This window comes from Erinaceus europaeus, chromosome 4 (genome assembly GCF_950295315.1).
Source record: "Erinaceus europaeus chromosome 4, mEriEur2.1, whole genome shotgun sequence".
Classification (NCBI taxonomy): domain Eukaryota; kingdom Metazoa; phylum Chordata; class Mammalia; order Eulipotyphla; family Erinaceidae; genus Erinaceus; species Erinaceus europaeus.
This window is the reverse complement of record NC_080165.1, coordinates 50,357,651-50,375,884: the sequence shown is the minus strand read 5'-3', so window position 1 is coordinate 50,375,884 and position 18,234 is coordinate 50,357,651. Positions and strand designations below refer to the sequence as shown.

Genomic DNA, 18,234 nt, shown 5'->3' with positions numbered 1-18,234 from the left:
CTTGAACATTATTGAAGTACTCTGACAGAAATATAATTTTGAAATCCACAAATGCAGATCCTAGGAATCTTATCATTCACAAAATGCTTGGTAAGTGATTTTTTTTGTTTTAATTTTTATTCGTGATTTAACATTGGATTATAAAATTCAGTGGAGATTCCCACCACCAGAGATCTGTGTCCCTGTTCTTTCTACTGGAAACTGCAGTAATTCTCCCAAGCTCATTAATATGATCTGATTCTATATCTAGCTATCTATCTTGTCTATTATCTATCTATATTTATATCTGCATCTATATATCTATATCTATTTCCCCCACCTTTCCCCAATGATCCTACCTTTACTTCCTTTCTATGTCACACTTAAACCTATAACTACTTCCGGGTTTTGTTACTTTTTTTTTTTTTAATTTATTTAATAACAAAACTGAGGGTAGGAGGGGTACAACTCCACACAATTCCCACACCAAATCTCCATATCCCACCCCCTCCCCTGAGCTTTCCCGCTCTCTATCCCTCTGGGAGCATGGACCCAGAGTCATTGTGGGTTGTAGAAGGTGGAAGGTCTGGCTTCTGTAATTGCTTCCCCGCTGAACATGGGCGTTGACAGGTCGGTCCATACTCCCAGTATGCCTCTCTCTTTCCCTTATAAGGTGGGTCTCTGGGGAAGCAGAGCTCCAAGACACATTGGTGGGGTCTTCAGTCCAGGGAAGCCTGGCCAGCATCCTGATGGTATCTGGAACCTGGTGACTGAAAAGAGAGTTAACATACGAAGCCAAACAAGTTGTTGAGCAATCATGGACCCAAAGCTTGGAATAGTGGAGAGGAAGTGTTGGGGGGGTACTCACTGCAAATTCTAGTGTACTTCTGCTTTCAGGTATATATTTTGCACTAGTTTATGGATCCATGTGAACATATGCTCTCTCTCACAGAAACTGATGTATATCTAGGTTTTAGGAGTTTCTTAGAAAGTGAACCACCTGAGATGGAATTAGAGTATACTATGAAAGGAAAGGTCTCACCCGAGTAATGAAGCTGAAGGGTTGTCATTCCACACGTGAAGTCTCTGGACACAGTCTGAAGTGAAGCATGTTGAGGTGGCAATAATTGTGTTGATTAGGTTGTGATCGGCAGATGCAATATTATTTTATATGGGTTGGGAGAGGCATACGGGAAAGTGGGCCCTATCCAATGGTTCCAGGACTGGGGGAAGTAGAGGCTCTATAGTGGAGATATGAGGTTCCTGCTGTCTTAGGGTTCAAAAAGACAATCGATAGTTAATGTTATCATCACATTATTTGGTAATTGGGTAAACTTTGAAAAGTCCTTTTGTTAGGGTTTGCTGTACAGTATCCAGTATCTTGTATATAGCTGTGCTATTGGTTGCTTCTGGTCTACTTGGTCTAGGCTTTTGAGAGAGTCCGTATATCAAATACACAGCCTATATATTAAAAAGACTCAGTCTGTGTTTTAAAAAACTTCGAGACATACAATTAATTTTCCCCCTCTCATATTAATTAACTAGTGATTTATATGACTACATTTTACTAGGAGTGTACATAAATACCATTCCCATTTTGAGCATGAATGGGTGTTGGATTTTGTCAAAGGCTTTCTCTGCATCTATTGAGATAATCATGTGGTTTTGGGCTTTGCTTTTATTGATGTGGTGAATGACATTGATTGACTTACGAATGTTGAACCAACCTTGCGTTCCTGGGATGAATCCCACTTGGTCATGAGGAACAATCTTTTGGATATGTTGTTGTATCCGGTTGGCCAAGATCTTGTTTAATATTTTGGCATCTATGTTCATCAGAGATATTGGTCTGTAGTTTTCCTTTTTTGTTCTGTCCCTATCAGCTTTTGGTATCAGGGTGATGTTGGCTTCATAGAAGGTGGAATGGAGTATTCCTGTTTCTTCAATCTTATGGAAAAGCTTAAGAAGTATGGTTACAAACTGTTTCCTCAAAGTTTTGTAGAATTCATTTGTGAAGCCGTCTGGTCCAGGACTTTTGTTGTTGGGGAGATTCTTAATAACGGTTTCAATTTCTTTGTCTGTGATTGGTGCATTTAGATTTTGTAGTTCTTCTTGGTTCAGTTTTGGAAGGGTATATGTTTCTAGGAATTGTTCCATTTCTTCTAGATTCTCTAGCTTGGTGGTGTATAGTTCTTCATAGAAGTTTCGCATGATTCTCTGGATTTCTGTGGTGTCAGTTGTGATATCTCCTCCAATGTTTGCTGTTGTTTTTGATGGGTTAGGTTGTTTTCGCCGGGCTGGCTTCACAGGCGGGTAACAGACGACCAGGGACTCATGGTTGAGCTGTAGGCAGTATCTCTTTATTCATGCAAGACACAGCACAATCTAAGACGAGCTAAGTTAAACTCAAAGGTAAAGTACTCTAAAACTCACAATGCTGTCTTTATATATACTTGCCAAGTAAGGTGGAAACAGGATGTGACCTAGAGAGGGTGGAGAGAAAAGTGACTGGTGAAAATCAGAGTGTGACAAAGAGGGGGCAGATTAGGCGAGAATCCTATCACTGAACCACAAATGCCCTGGAGGGAGGGTGGAACTTGTTAACAGTGGTTATGTAAATAGAATGAAGTGGTTATATAAATAGAATAGTGTTAAGCAGGGGGGATTTAAACCAAATGAAACAGAAGGGGTCTCATGCATACCAACAGTTTACAATTCTATTAATTTGAGTATTCTCTCTTTTTTGTTTGGTGAGTCTGGCTAGGGGTTTGTCAATTTTGTTTAATCTTTCAAAGAACCAACATTTGGCTTCATTGATCTTTTGTATGGTTCTTTTATTTTCGATGTTGTTTATTTCTGCTCGAACTTTAGTGATTTCTGTCCTTCTGGTTGCTTTAGGGTTCCTTTGTTCCTCTTCCTCTAAGTCCTTGAGGTGTGCAGTAAGGTCGTTCATTTGAGCTTCTTCTTGGTGTTTAATATGTGATTGTATGGCTATAAGTTTCCCTCTCAGTACTGCTTTAGCTGTGTCCCAAATATTTTGATAGGTTGTGTCTTCATTTTCATTTGTTTCCAGGAACATTTGAATTTCCTGCTTGAGTGAATCTCTTACCCAGTGGTTCTTAAGGAGTATGTTGTTTAGTTTCCAAATTCTGTGACTTTTAATAGTTTTCTGTTTGTTGTTAAATGTTAGTTTTACTCCACTGTGGTCTGAGAAGATACTTGGGATCATTTCGATGCTCTTGAATTTACTGATGCTCTCTTTGTGGCCTAACATGTGGTCTATCCTTGAGTATGTGTTATGTGGATTTGAAAAGAAGGTGTATTCCAGTTTTTTGGGGTGAAGGACTCTGAAAATGTCCAAGAGGTCTAGTCTGTCAATCTCTAAATTCAATTCTCTTGTATCTTTGTTGATTCTCTGCATTGTTGATCTGTCTAAGTGTGAGAGTGGGGTATTGAAGTCTCCCACTATTAGTGTATTACTATGATGTATTTCTGGAATTCTTTCAGTAAGTGCTTGACGCATTTAGATGGTACCTCATTGGGTGCATAGATGTTAATAATTGTTAAGTCTTCTTGGCTGATTGATCCTCTAATCATTATGTAATGCCCTTGCCTATATTTTATTACTTTATTTAATTTAAAATCTTTCATGTCTGGGATGAGAATGGCTGTTCTTGCCCTTTTTTGTGGTCCGTTAGCCTGTATGATAGTTTTCCATCCTTTCACTTTAAGTCTGTGTTTATCTTGTTGTGACAGATGGGATTCTTGCAAGCAGCATATGGTTGGGTTATGTTTTCTGATCCATCCTCCCACTCTATGCCTTTTTATGGGTGAGTTTAAGCCATTGACATTTATTGATATTAGGATTTAATGTATTGTAGTGCCATTGTTTAAAATAAATTTTTGTTGCTCTGATATATTGCAAGTATTATAGTGATGTTCTTGTTTATAAGAGGTCTTTTAGGACCTCTTTCAAGGCCAGTTTGGTGATGGTTGCTTCCTTTTACTGTTTTTTGTCTAAGAAGATTTAGATTGCTCCATCTAGTTTGAATGAAAGCCTAGCAGTATATATTATTCTTGGTTAAAACCCTTTTTCATTCAGCTTCAATAGATATCTTGCCATTCTCTTCTGGCTTTTAGAGTTTGAGTGGAGAAGTCTGCAGATAATCTTATGGGTTTTCCCCTGTATGTGACTTTTTGTTTCTCTCTTGCATCCTTTAGGATCCTTTCTTTATCCTTATTCCTTCTCATTGTGAGTATGATGTGTCTTGGTGTCTTCAGGTCTGGGTTGAGTCTGTTTGGAACTCTCTGGGCCTCTTGAATCTTGATGTCCTTTCTGTTATTCGGTTCTGGGAAGTTTTCTTCTATTATTTCCTCTAGAATGTTTCCTTCCCCTTCCTCTCTTTCTTCCTCTGGCAGGCCAATTATACGAATGTTACTTCTTTTGAGATCATCCCATATGTCTCTGTTGTTGTTTTCAGTGTCTCTTAATCTCTTTTTGAGCTCTTTCACCTCTTTCTTAGTTTTCTCTAACTCATCTTATATCTGACTAATTCTGTTTTCTGCTTCTGTTAGTCTGCTTTCCCTTCCTGATATCTTCGCCCATCCTGTCCAACACTTGTCGTCTTGTTATCCAATCTGGTCTCCTACACCTACACTGAACTTCTCTGTTCCAGACTCTTGGAAACAGAGTTGGCAGTCAGTTGAGGTAAAGAACTAACACCTCATCACAGACCCCTGCAAGCGTCAACCCGCCTTTGACCTAGCACGTTATGATTGGGCCCTCCTCAATCGCTATCGAACAGGCCATGGCCGGTGCACCGCTATGTTCCACCGCTGGGGAGCCAGAGACGACCCGAACTGCCCCTGCAGCTACAGACAGACTATGACCCACATAGTCAACGACTGCCACCTCTCCAGATTCAAAGGAGGTCTCAAAACTTTACATCAGGCTCAACCTGACACTGTTGACTGGCTACGGAAGAAGGGCAAATGCTAGAAGAAGAAGCTTCTTTCTTCATTACAGCTATTTCAGTTTTCAGTTTTCTAATTGCCTTGAGATAATCAGTATTTTCCTTGGGGGTCTCAGCTGTTGTTTCCCTAATACTGCCATTCCTTTCCTCCAATGTTGTTTTCATTTCTGTGATTAATAAGTTTATTATTGCTTGCATACTTTTCTTATCTATGGTTACTTCTGGCTGATTTGTAGTTTCTTCTGGGCTCTTGTCTTCATTCATTGGAGTAGCAGTTTTATTTGTTTTTGATCTACCCATTTTTTTGATTTATGTGTTTCTTTTTTATGCTTGTTGTTCCTCAGTTGTTGTGTCTTGAGTACAAGCAACACTGTACTAAATACCTTTATGACAATTGCACTAACCAACCTCAGGAATTACAGTAGCAACTGAAGCAAGTATTGAAGCAGTTTAATCACTACCAGTTAGCCAAACAATGTCTCCAGTCTGTGAAAAAATAGCAACCAAGTCCAAGTGAAGAAGAAAGAGAAAAGAAAGAAGGGATAGCAAGAATAGACAGTTATGCAAATCTACTATCCACTGTATATTCTAGGAGTAACAAGAGGAGAAAGGGAAGTAGAGCAGAGATGCACACCTAGAGGGTCCACTCTGAGTCAGATTTCTTCCCCAAAATAATTCACAAATTCAGAAAGGCAGAGAAGAGGAAGGAAGAAGTGTATGACAAGATAAAAAAAAAGAGAGAGAGAAAAGATAAGAAAAAGAGCAGTGAAAGGAAAGGTTATTTTAATTGATTACTTTATTTTTTATTTAATTTAATTTATTTTTTTTTAATTAGTTAGGAGGAGGAAGAAGGGGAGAGTCTGTAGAGGAAGTAGGAGTAATGAGACAAGTTCCTCTCACAATAGATGAGATGCCCACTACCCTAGCAATGAAAGATACCCTAAGAGTTAATTCTGATCAACCTAAGGGGGGGGGATATATGCCTTTATATAAGATTAATAATAAAATAGAGCAGGGTAAAACACCCTGTCCCAGATTGCCTCAAGCGCCCTGAGCAGAGGCAGCTGATTGTTAAGAAAGAAATAAAAACCCTCAGGACTAGACAAGGATAGCAGGAATAGACAGTTATGCAAATCTACTATCCACTGTATATTCTAGGGGTAGCTAAAGGAGGAAGGGAAGTTGAGCAGAGATACTCGCAGAGAGAGTCCACTCTGAGTCAGATTTCTTCCTCTAAATAATTCCCAAATGTTTATCAGTGAATTCAGAAAGCTGTAGGATTAAGGAAGAAAGGATGACAATAATGAGAAAAAAAAAAAGAAAGAGTGAGAGAAAAAAGAAAAAGATATGAAAAAGAACAGTAATAAAAAGCGATGAAAGGAAAGAGTTTTTACTTATTTATTTTTTATTATTTAATTAGCTATGGGGGGAGGGGAGCTGTTGTGCAGAGGCAGCTGGTTGGCTACTTAGAAAGAAAAAAGGCCAGAGGTTTCAGAAGGGAATAGACTTAGAATGAATGATACTCCCTGGTGGGACAGGAATCTTGGTAAAGAAAGAAGCTCAGCAGGGGAGCCTGCTAGGAGCCGGTCCCCAGGGACTGGTTATGGGGGGGGAATGGGGGAGAAGGTGTGCTTTGGGAATAATAATTTAAAAGAAAAAAATTTTTTCCTTTTCTTTCTACTCTATTTTTTAACCCAAATTAAGTTATAGTCACCTCCTTGGTGTCACCGCTAGGACCCCTTATTGACTGACCTACTAAAGACAGAAAATCCTACCGTTTCCAGGAGATGTGGTCAGAGCTCAAGCCACTAGCAGCTTCTCAGTCCGCCATCTTCCGGGAACCTGTTTTGTTACTTTTTTCTTCTTCTCTCTCAGATAAGAGAAACAGTGCTTAGCTTCCACTTGTGTTCTTCAGATTCACTTCCCTTTCACTGATGGCATAAGGACAAGGATTCCTGGTGACAAATGATTCAGGTCCTGGTGGGATGCATGTACATAGATAGCCCTCTGGTTTATTTCCCATGTCATTTACCACCTGGGAGTATGGACCAAAATTCTTTTTGGGATGCAGAAGATGGGAGTTCTAGCTTCTGTAATTGCTTCTCTTCTGGACAAGGGCATTGGCAGGTCGAACCATATCCCCTAACCTCTTTCTGTCTTTCACTAATGAGGTAGGACTCTGGAGAGGTGAGGCTCCAGAAAGCATTGGTGAGATCATATGCTCAGGGAATTCAAGATGGAATCATAGCATCTGCAGCTTAGTGGCTGAAAAGGGAATAAGATGGAAAGCAGGACAAAATGTTTGATGAACGGGAACCATAAAGTAGGAATAGAGGAGAAAAAAGTAGGGACATTAGCGTGGAAGAAAGCTAGAAAATCTATTTTAGGAATGTTCCTAAGAGCCTATGTCTTAGTAGTCTTTGCTTGAGCCTGATAGCTAATATAAGGGTAGACTAGAAATATTGTCTAGGAAAATGGTGTCAACCTTGAGAATAGAACTAGGAAGCAGGATTAAGGCAGAGAGTTGCTCACAAACTTGAAGAAAAATGCATAAATGCAATTAACTGTTTACCACAATGACCTAACATGGGGCCCAATATCTATTCATATTTAGCACTGGAGCCTGTAAACCTTCAAGTCCCTGTCAGACTGAGGTCATAGCTGAGACTATTCTAGGCAGCAGTCACCAAGGAATCAGTCTTCTTCAAGGCAGAGTAGGATGACCCAGCCTCCCCAGAGTAGAGCAGTTCCTACCATTGCTAATTCATAGTGAGGGTACAGTCCTGAAAAAGCCCACAAAAGGCCATATGATGACTTTCTCAATGGGTGTGAATCATGATGGTAGAGAGAGGGATCTATTAGAGGTCTAGGCCCTTATTATCTATGTGGAAATCCAGGGATTCTCTGCATAGGATCATGAGTGATGGAGTAGTCTGATAGTAAGCCACTTTCTAGCCCTTATCCAATTTTTTGTAGTCATTTCTTTATCTGATAAGCCTAGACTTTCTCCTAGTTGCTAAAGCAGTGTGTGTCATTGGTTGTACCTAAACTGATATTAGGTTTATGGGACCTGGCCTCAAATTAGGGAGGAAATAAACCTAGGATTATAGCAGGGTCTTAGTTAGTCTCAGGTTTATTTTATTTTTATTAGTAATTTAATATTGATTTATAAAATTATAAGATAACAGGGTTATAGTATCACATCTTTCCCACCACCAGAGTTCTGTGTCCCCATTTTCTCCACTGGAAACTGCAGCAGTTCTCTCAAGATCACAGATATGGGTTCACTATTATTTCTATAAATATGTATGTGTATATATATATATAATTTTTCTATAATCCTGCTTTCTCTTCCATTCTAAATTACACCTACTACTTCTGAGTGCCCTTTTCCTTTTCTTTTTTTTTTCTTCTTGTCTCTCTGTGTCCTGATGGAATTGTAGTTTAGAACACTCTGGCCATCTTCCCCCAACATTTCTCCCCTTCTGGGAGAAGGGACCAAAATTCTTTATGGGGTGTAGAAGGTGGAAGGTCTGGCTTCTGTAATTGTTTTCCACTGGACATGGGCATTGGCAGGTCAATCCATACCCCCAGCCTGTTTCTATCTTTCCCTAATGGGGTAGGATTCTGGAGAGGGAGATTCCAGGACACACTGGTGAGATCATCTGCCCAGGGAGTTCAGGATGAGATTGTAGTAGCATCTGCAACTTGGTGATTAAAATGTGGTAAGATAAAAAGCAGGGCAAAATGTTCAATGAACAGGAACCATAATGTGGTAATAGAGCAGATGGGAATAGGGATTTTCAGGTGGATAGAAGCTAGGAAGTTCTATGGTCTTGTCAATAACTTACATTTTATAAATTAAATAAATAAATAAAAGCTAGGAAGTCTATTTTAGGTGTGTTTCTAGGGCCCATGACTTTTATGGCTTTTGCCTGAGCTTAATAGCTAACCTGCAGGTAGACTAAAAATATTGTCTCCAAAAATGGTGTCAGAGTTAGCCTCAAGTTGTTCTACATTTACTTGTTTGATGATTCTAATAAAGGCTGTCACAGGGACAATTACTGTCCTTTACTTGATATATAGTTTTTTCCAGTATATCTCTTGGCCAATTTTTATAGTGTTTCTTCTAAATCTTATCAAGTGGTCAACAGAGGCAGTATAACAGGGTAAGGGGTCAGAGAAAAGAGCATCAAGAAATTCAAGCAAAATCCCTGGGTTCCAAGAGGAAACATACAGATTTTAAAGAGAATGGAAAAAGATTCCTTGTAGTCTTAGACTTTAATAGCAACAGTTCATTATTATCATAACCATGTTAGTTGGGAGCTTGTTTTTCTTTGAAAATCCAATGAGATGAATGATTTTTGCAAAGATCAAATTAAGTTGGAAATGTCATTAAATAAATTGGTTTAAAAATAAACCCTATAGTTGTAGATTTTAGATTTAGGTAAGCTGGTCATTAGGTAAATAGATTTCAGGCAAATTAGCTTTCAGTAAATTTGTTCCCAGCTAATTGATCTTTATACAGATAGAGAGAATAGAAATAGAATTTGGAGACCAGGTGAATGACTTCTTAGGATGAATAATTGCTATGAGACTGCGTGGAACTGTGTATCCAGAAACCTATATAGTATAGGAACAGTCCACCCCCTGGCAGCATTGTGCTCCTTACATTTTAGCATGCAAATCAGTGAGCTCAACTCCCTGTGTGATATCAGTTCCTGGGATAAATTTCAAATCCCAATAACTGGTTCCAATATTTGATTCAGTAGGGCAAAGCTAAAGTCCAGGAACTCGGGCATCTCACAGACCACAGAAAGTCTAAAGTGGTCTAAGTGCTCTGCTTAAATAGTTTTGGGGGGCTGAGTGGTGGTACACTTGGTTAAGCACACATGTTAAAATGTGCAAAGACCCGGGTTGGTTCAAACCCTGGTCCTCACCTGCAGGGAGGAAGCTTCACGAGTGGTGAAGCAGTGTTACAGATCTATCTATCTATCTATCTATCTATCTATCTATCTATCTATCTATCTATCTATCTTTTCCCTCTCAATTTCTGTAACTATCTAATAAATAATAAATACAATATTGTAAACTCTGCTGCTGTGAACATAGGTGTATATAGATAGACCTCTTTGACTAAGTGGGTTTTTAGTGTGTATTCTTTGGATAAATCTAGGAAAGGAACTGCTGGATTATAAGGTTGATCTATTTCTAATGTTATGAAGAAGCTCTAAACTGGAAGGGGGGATCTGCAATACTACCAGACATATAGTGTTTGCTAGATTTGACTTAAAGCTCCCCGGAACCATTGTGGACCTTTTAGTGAGAGAAACTGGAAAAAATTGGTGAATTTATACCTCCTAGCCATCATTTACCCTACTCTTGAACATAGTATTTGTGTCCTGTGCTAGGAGGAGGAAGTCATTTTAAACAAGGCAACCTTACAAGGAGGAGCATGGAGGAACCTTATGGTTATGATTAGTTTGCATTTTGGTATTTGGGTAATGATGTATTTTTTTACTAGATTACTGCTCAAGGTTCTGGTGGTATTGGGGATTGAACCTGGAAACTCTGGAGCATCAAGCATGAAATTCTATTGTACTAGTGAAGATGCTGTCTTCCCAGCCTATGTGGAACAATGTTATCTAGATCCCTGGAATTACTATGCCTTTCTGTTTGTCAATTGTAGACTTTATCAGTGTCCGTACAGCCACAGCTGCTTGATTCTAAAACTGTGAGGCATTTTATAGTCACATCTCAGTCCTAAGGCAAATATGTTTAGCGAAGGTATAAATTCACCCCATAACAGAGCACCATAGTTTACTCTTATTCTGTAAACACGTTTGAGTTTCTTGTACTTTGAGGTTCTAAGGATATAATGACACATTATTCATGGTTCTTGTTCTCTAGCAGAGACATCTATATTCTATACACAGAGGAAGCCCAGTTCATAGTCTTCAGAGTCCTGTGCCATCATCTGTAAAAGGGAGATAATGGTAGTGTTTATTTCACAGGCTTATTGTGAAGATGTACTGATTAGCTATTTAAAGCATATCACACATCTGACACATAGTAAGCATGATGTAAAGGTTGACTGTTATTATTACTATCAAATCATCGTTATCTGCATTGTTGTTACCACTGCAATACACCAATGTCACAGCAAAGTAAGGGTGGGGTAACCATTCAGAAAGCTTTTTTTCATGAGCAGTCTTGAGAGGGAACAGAAATTAACTAAGAAGACAAAGTAAATAATATATAAAGGGAGGCAAAGCATCAGAGACCCAAGCATATGTAAACATCAGGCAGTTTGAGGGGACAGGTGGTGGTGCACCTAGTTAAGCACTCATGTTACAGTGTGCAAGGACCCAGGTTCAAGCCCCTGGTGCCTGCCTGCAGGGGGGAGAGCTTCACGAGTGGTGAAGCAATGCTGCGGGCATGTCTTTCTCTCTCTCTCTCTCCCTATCTTCCCCCTCCCCTCTCAATTTCTCTCTGTCTCTAGCTAATAAATAATTTTCTTTAAAAAATCAGGCAGTTTGAGGAACTCTGCATTTCCAGAAGGGCACCTACCCATAAGTAATAGTGAAAGAAGATCTGATTACAGACAAGGAGGGCAGTGAGTGCACACCTCAGAGTTCTCTGTGAGAGAAGAGAAATTGTCTCCTGAGGATAAGAGTTCTGCTAGGTAAGCAGAACCAGGAATATTCAGAGCCCTGGTGATGCATGTGAGGGACAAGACCACTTGATGAGATTTTAGCTGAGGATGAAGATTGAATTTATGGTCACAAAATCCACTGGAGAAAAAGCAGCTTGTGTCATAGGAATACCTCTGATCAGAAACTTTGTGGCTAGAGTTATTTGATGGGACAAGCAGGAAAGACTTCATAAGAGCAAAGTGCAGATGAGAAAGATGAACTAAACAGATTACAGACCATCATTACCTTGTATAATGAGCTGAGAAGTTGGGGGGTCTTTTCAGTCATTTGTGGATTTTTAATTGAACGAGAGGATGACATATGTACCAGTTTAGCAGGACTTTGGCAGTTAAACTGGAGAAAGCCACATTTAAAACAGAATAAGCTAATATCTCAGAGTCCAGGTGTCTGACACACAGTACTGTATCCCCTTGTGGGAGCTCTATGTGAATAGTCCTCTTCACCTCCTCTCATACTGGCATTAACACTCCTAGCCATGGTTCTACTAGGAAAGGCTCAACCATGCCTACCATGGTTGAGTCAAGTTGGTGGGCTCTCATTGAGTAACACTCAACCTGCTAATGCTATTACATTTTAATTCAGGCCCTACAATCGTTTTAATGTCTGAAGTCCTAAAGTAGACCCATGTGGTGTGCTAGGTTTCTGTGGATGCTCTCAAATTCACCTCTCTCTCTCTTACTCTCCTTCTGCCCCAGATCCTGGTGCCCCTGTGAAATTGCCTTGTCTGCCAGTGAAACTGTCGCCTCCGCTACCTCCAAAGAAAGTCATGATCTGTATGCCTGTTGGGGGACCAGACCTCACCCTGGCATCTTATGCAGCTCAGAAGAGTGGCCAGCAGGGCGGAGCCCACCACCACACTGTTCTGCCATCCCAGATCCAGCACCAGCTGCAATATGGCAGCCTTGGCCCGCACCTCCCCTCCACCACTGGCTCCCTTCCTATGCACCCCTCAGGCTGCAGGATGATAGATGAGCTGAACAAAACTTTGGCGATGACCATGCAGAGACTGGAAAGGTAATGGGAGTGGGGCATGTGTGTACAAAGACTGAGGGGTGGGGGAATAGGCAAGGAAAGTGTATAGGGTGCTGTTTGTTTTTGTTTATTTTTGTGACATGACCTTTTAATGTTTTAGAAGTTTCCAGTGTGCATTATTATAGTTAACATTTGAATTTGCTGCATTAAATACTGAAAAGTCTACTCTTCACCAGATAATTAGCCCTTTATATGCAATTTTTACTCCATCTTTTCTTCTTGGAATCACTAATTATGACTGAAGGGTGTAAAAACCAGAACAAGGTTCATATCCAATGGGGAAAACAAAATTTGAAAGTGCATCGGACCCAAAACTAACTGGCAGAAAAAATAGAGAAGTGAGTCAGTGAAATAGCTCCTTTGGAAAAGTGCAAGGACCAGTGTAAGGATCCCAGTTTGAGCCCCCACTTGCAGGGGAGTCATTCACAGGCGGTGAAGCAGGTCTGCAGGTGTCTATCTTTCTCTCCCCCTCTCTGTCTTCCCCTCGTCTCTCCATTTCTCTCTGTCCTATCCAACAACAATGACATCAATAGCAACAACAATAATAACTACAACAACAATAAAAAACAAGGGCAACAAAAGGGAAAATAAATATAAATAAAATATGAAAAAAGAAAAAAAAAGAAATAGCTCCTTTGGATATTGTGCTTCTTTGCCTTGTGCTTGACCCAGGTTTGGGCCCAATCCCCACTGTATTGAAGGAAGCTTCAGTGCTGTGGCCTCTTTTACTCTCTTTCTGTGCCTCTCTGTCTACATTGCCAACTGACAAACTATAAAACCTTCACATGTCAAAAAGAAAAGGAAATGGACATGTGTATGTATTTACAAACTAACACATGCTGTGCTCTTGAAAGCCTTAGTCATTATTTGTACATAATAATATTAATAATGATGACCTTAGAGCAAGGGGATGGGGAGAAAATTATTTATTTTTATATCCTATATCTTTCTGCACTGCTTAATTTTGTGCATATATACCTTTTTGAACTTAAATAGACATTTTGAACATAATGTAAGAAAAGATGAAAGAAACATGGCTGTGGTGAGGACCCCAGGTTTTGGTCAAGGTAGAGGTGTTCTCCCTTATTTTGATGTTGGAGACATCAGACTACTATAATCTGTTTATGTACATGTGGGCCTGTAATATATAGCAATGACTTATACAGCCCCCTCTCTCCCCAGAATCCATCTCTGGCAGTATTGCTAGGAGACCTACAGAGATGCCACTAAGGAGATATCCTGACTCCTCCTCACCTCCTAGGGAAATCTCTCATGCTGCTTATCAATTACAGTGTGTGTGTGTGTGTGTGTGTGTGTGTTGAAAGTATACCACTTACACCTAAGAGGTGTCTAAAATTTTCCATTGTAACTCTAAGACATGATGCTTGGCCTATCAACTAGAATGAAAATAAGAAAAGATGATCATAGGTAATAAAGAATCTTTCTGGTTGAAGGCAAGGTGCTATGGGTGGCCCACAAAAGGGTCTATTGTGTTGTTTCTGCTAGGAATGACCGGTAACAAAGGAGAGAGGGACTTATTCGTGGTCCAGGCCCATTATGTCTGTTTGGGAATCTCAAGATTCCCCGAATAAGGCCCCAGCTGATAGGGTGGCCTGATAGTGACTAAAGAGTCATCACTTAAGTATGCCAGGCTCTTGCCCTTATTCAGCTTTTGCAGTCCTTGCTTTGGTAAGCATAGCTTAGGAATGAGTGAGAGAACTAGGAAATAGGAGGGTATCTAAGTCATATCTAAGGGTATGACTCACTACAAACTATTGTGTATTTTTGCTTTCAGGTATATATTTTGCCTTAATTTATGGATACATGTGAACATATGCTCTATCTCACAGGACCTGGTCTATATCTAGGTTTTGGGATTTTGTTAGGAAGTGAACCTCCTGGAATGGAATTTGAGAATACTATGAAAGGAAAGGTGTCACCTGAATCATGAAGGTGAGGGGTTGACATTCCATGCCTAATGTCTCTGGACAGTCTGAAGTGAAGCATGCTGAGGTGGTACTCGTTGCATTGATTAGGTTGGGATCGTCGGATGCAATATCGTTTATTATGAATTGAGAGAAGCATGCAGGAAAGTGAGTGCCACCCTAGAGGTTCCAGGACTGGGGGAAATATAGACTCTAAAGAGGAAGTGGGAGGTTGTTTCTCTCTTAGGGTTTAAGAAGACAATAGATAGTTATTGCCATAATCACATTGTTTGGCAATTGGATTAACTTTGAAATATCCCTTTGTTAGGATTTGCTGTATCATACACAACATCACCATAATTTATGTCCTTTGACATTATTTGTATATAGCTGTGCCACCAGTTGCTTCTGTTCTCCCTGGTCTAAGCTTTGTGGGCCCCCATAGGACCCTGCCCTCAACTTGTCCTCCGAAGGGGGGCTGGACAATATACTCTATGCTACACCTGAGAAAGATGGGTCCTGATATTGCGGCAGCTTGAAACTTATGACCACAAAATGTGAGCTCAGATCTACAGGGATGCAGGGGTCACCTAGGCTCCTAAGCTGAATATGGGCCCCAGATCACATAAAATCCTTGGGGTTTATAGTCAACAATATTTATACACCTTTTCCATATTTGGGAGCTACTCTCTTCCCTGATCCAACTTTCTAGTCCTTCTGCCAGCTATGATACCACCTCCCCAAACAATAATTAAGATCCACCTGCATATCATATTTGAAGCTCAGGCAAAAAAAAAAAACACTAGTATAGCCACAGGCTCTTTGGAATATAACTAAAATATGCTTACTAGCTATCTACAAAATGGAGGGCCCCCCAACTCTTCATCTGCACTATTGCAGCCTTTAGGTCCGTGATTGTTCAGCAATTTGTTTGGCTTTATATGTTAACTCCCTTTTCAACAACTATATTCCAAATGCTAGCATTATGCCAACCATTCCCTGGACAGACAAACCCACCAATGTGTCCTGGTGCTCCACTTTCCCAGAGGCCTTCCCCACTAGGGAAAGAGAAAGACAGGCTGGGAGTATGGATCGACCTGTCAACACCCATGTTCAGTGGGGAAGCAATTACAGAAGCCAGACCTTCAACCTTCTGCATCCCACAATGACTTTGGGTCCATGCTCCCAGAGGGTTAAAGAATAGGAAGGCTTTTGGTGGTGGGAATGGTATTTATGTACACTCCTATTACAGTGTAGTCATATAAACCACTATTTAATTAATATGAGAGGGGGGAAATTGATTGTATGTCTCGAACTTTTTAAAACACAGACTGAGGCTTTTTAATACATAGGCTGAGTCTTTGATATGTTGACTCTCTCAAAAGTCTAGACCAGATAGAACAGAAGCAACCGGTGGCACAGCTATATACAAGATGCTGGGTATTATACAGCAAACCATAACAAAGGGACTTTTCAAAGTTAACCCAATTACCAAATAATGTGATGATAACACTAACTATCCATTGTCTTCTTGAGCCCTAAGACAGCAGGAATCTCACATTTCCACTATAGAGCCTATATTTCCCCCAGTCCTGGAACCTTAGGGTGGGCCCCATTTTCCTACATGCCTCTCTCAATTCATGTCAAATAATAGTGCGTCCGCCGATCGCAACCTAATCAACGCAACGAGTGACACCCCAGCATGCTTCACTTCAGACTGTGACCAGAGACTTCAGGTGTGGAACGACAACCCTTCAGCTTCATCACTTAGGTGAGACCTTTCCTTTCATAGTATTCTCTAATTCCATTCCAGGTGGTCCACTCCCTAGTAAAGTCCCCAAACCTAGATATAGACCAGGTCCCCTGAGATAAGCATATGTTCACACTTGTCCATAAACTAGGGGAAAAATATATACCTGAGAGCAAAAGTTCACAAGAATCTGCAGTGAGTACCCCCAACACTTCATCTGCACTATTCCAGCCTTTAGGTCCATGATTGTTCAACAATTTGTTTGGCTTTGTTTGTTAACTCTCTTTTTAGCTACCAGGTTCTGGATGCCAGCATGATGCCGACCAGGCTTCCCTGGACTGATGACCCCACCAATGTGTCTTGGAGCCCCGCTTCCCCAGAGCCCCACCCTACTAGGGAAAGAGAGAGGCAGACTGGGAGTATGGATCGACCAGTCAACGCCCATGTTCAACGGGAAGCAATTACAGAAGCCAGACCTTCCGCCTTCTGCAGCCTACAATGACCCTGGGTCCATGCTCCCAGAGGGATGGAGAATGGGAAAGCTATAAGAGGAGGGGATGGGATTTGGAGATTGGGTGGTGGGAATTGTGTAGAGTTGTAACCCTCCTATCCTATAGTTTTGTTAATGTCTCCTTTCTTGAATAAAAAAAGAAAGAAAAAAGAATAAGGCTATCGGGAGGGGATGGGATGGGATGCAGAGTTCTGGTGGTGGGAATTGTGTGGAGTTGTACCCCTCTTATCCTATGGTTTGGTCAATGTTTCCTTTTTTTTAATATTTATTTAATTTATTTATTCCCTTTTGTTGCCCTTGTTGTTTTATTGTTGTAGTTATTATTGTTGTTGTCGTTGTTGGATAGGACAGAGAGAAATGGAGAGAGGAGGGGAAGACAGAGAGGAGGAGAGAAAGATAGACACCTGCAGACCTGCTTCACTGCCTGTGAAGCGACTCCCCTGCAGGTGGGGAGCCGGGGTTCGAACCGGGATCCTTATGCCGGTCCTTGTGCTTTTCGCCACCTGCGCTTAACCCGCTGCGCTACAGCCCGACTCCCCAATGTTTCCTTTTTATAAATAAAAAATTAAATTTTAAAAAAATAATCTTTCTGAATTGGGAGCTTGAGTGACAGTCCCAGATGGTGACCACTGCTCACTGTTCCTACAGATGAGAAAAATCTCATTCTAAAGGACCCAGTGGACTACAAAGCAGAGAGCCTGAAGCAAGATAGACAACAAAGACCTTTAGTCATAGTTTTCTGTCCCTCAGTGGCATTTTCCCTTCTTGCCTCTCAGCCAAGTATGAAATCAGTGGCTTCATGGAAAGTTGTTATTGCTAGGAACTCTGATTTGATTGATCCCCTTACCATAATTTCAATTACTGTTAGTGTTAATGATGACAACAGTAATCCAACATTTGGATGACAGTTCAAGGTCTATTTCATTTTTCTTTATTGTTTTAATCCTCACGCTACCAAGGGAGACAGAATAAATACAGAAACTAAACAAGGCTAAGTAAGTTACTCAATGCCAGCCAGCAAGAACTATCTACTAACTGCCTGTTACCCCTTTGCAGCCATGTGAGTGCAGAAACTGAGAACAAGCTTCTAGGCCTTCATTTACCTGTATGGCAGTCGTTTTTTTCTAGAGATCTTTAATATAAAGGGTTTAATTTTTGCATGACTATCTTTCAGAAGTATCATATGTGATGAATTAAAAGTGAGAAAATATACAAGCAAATAAAACAGGTTTCTACCAATGGACACTTTGGGTTTTTTTAAGTTATATTTATTTTATTATGAGAGAATGTGAGAAGATCAGATTACTGTCTAGCTCTGGCGTACAGTGACTTGGGGGGATTAAATTTA

At 40.4% G+C, this 18,234-nt stretch overlaps 1 protein-coding gene across 3 annotated transcripts in view; it reads left to right on the top strand.

Moving 5' to 3' along the window:
• The window catches only part of PHACTR1 (phosphatase and actin regulator 1), a 348,094-nt gene that overhangs the window by 264,008 nt on the left and 65,852 nt on the right, over positions 1-18,234 (top strand). For all 3 annotated transcript variants that reach the window (XM_060189337.1, XM_060189335.1, XM_060189336.1), the window contains one exon: positions 12,364-12,682. In XM_060189337.1, coding sequence (XP_060045320.1) covers positions 12,364-12,682 — 319 coding nt within the window. The remainder of the gene's footprint in view (positions 1-12,363; positions 12,683-18,234) is intronic.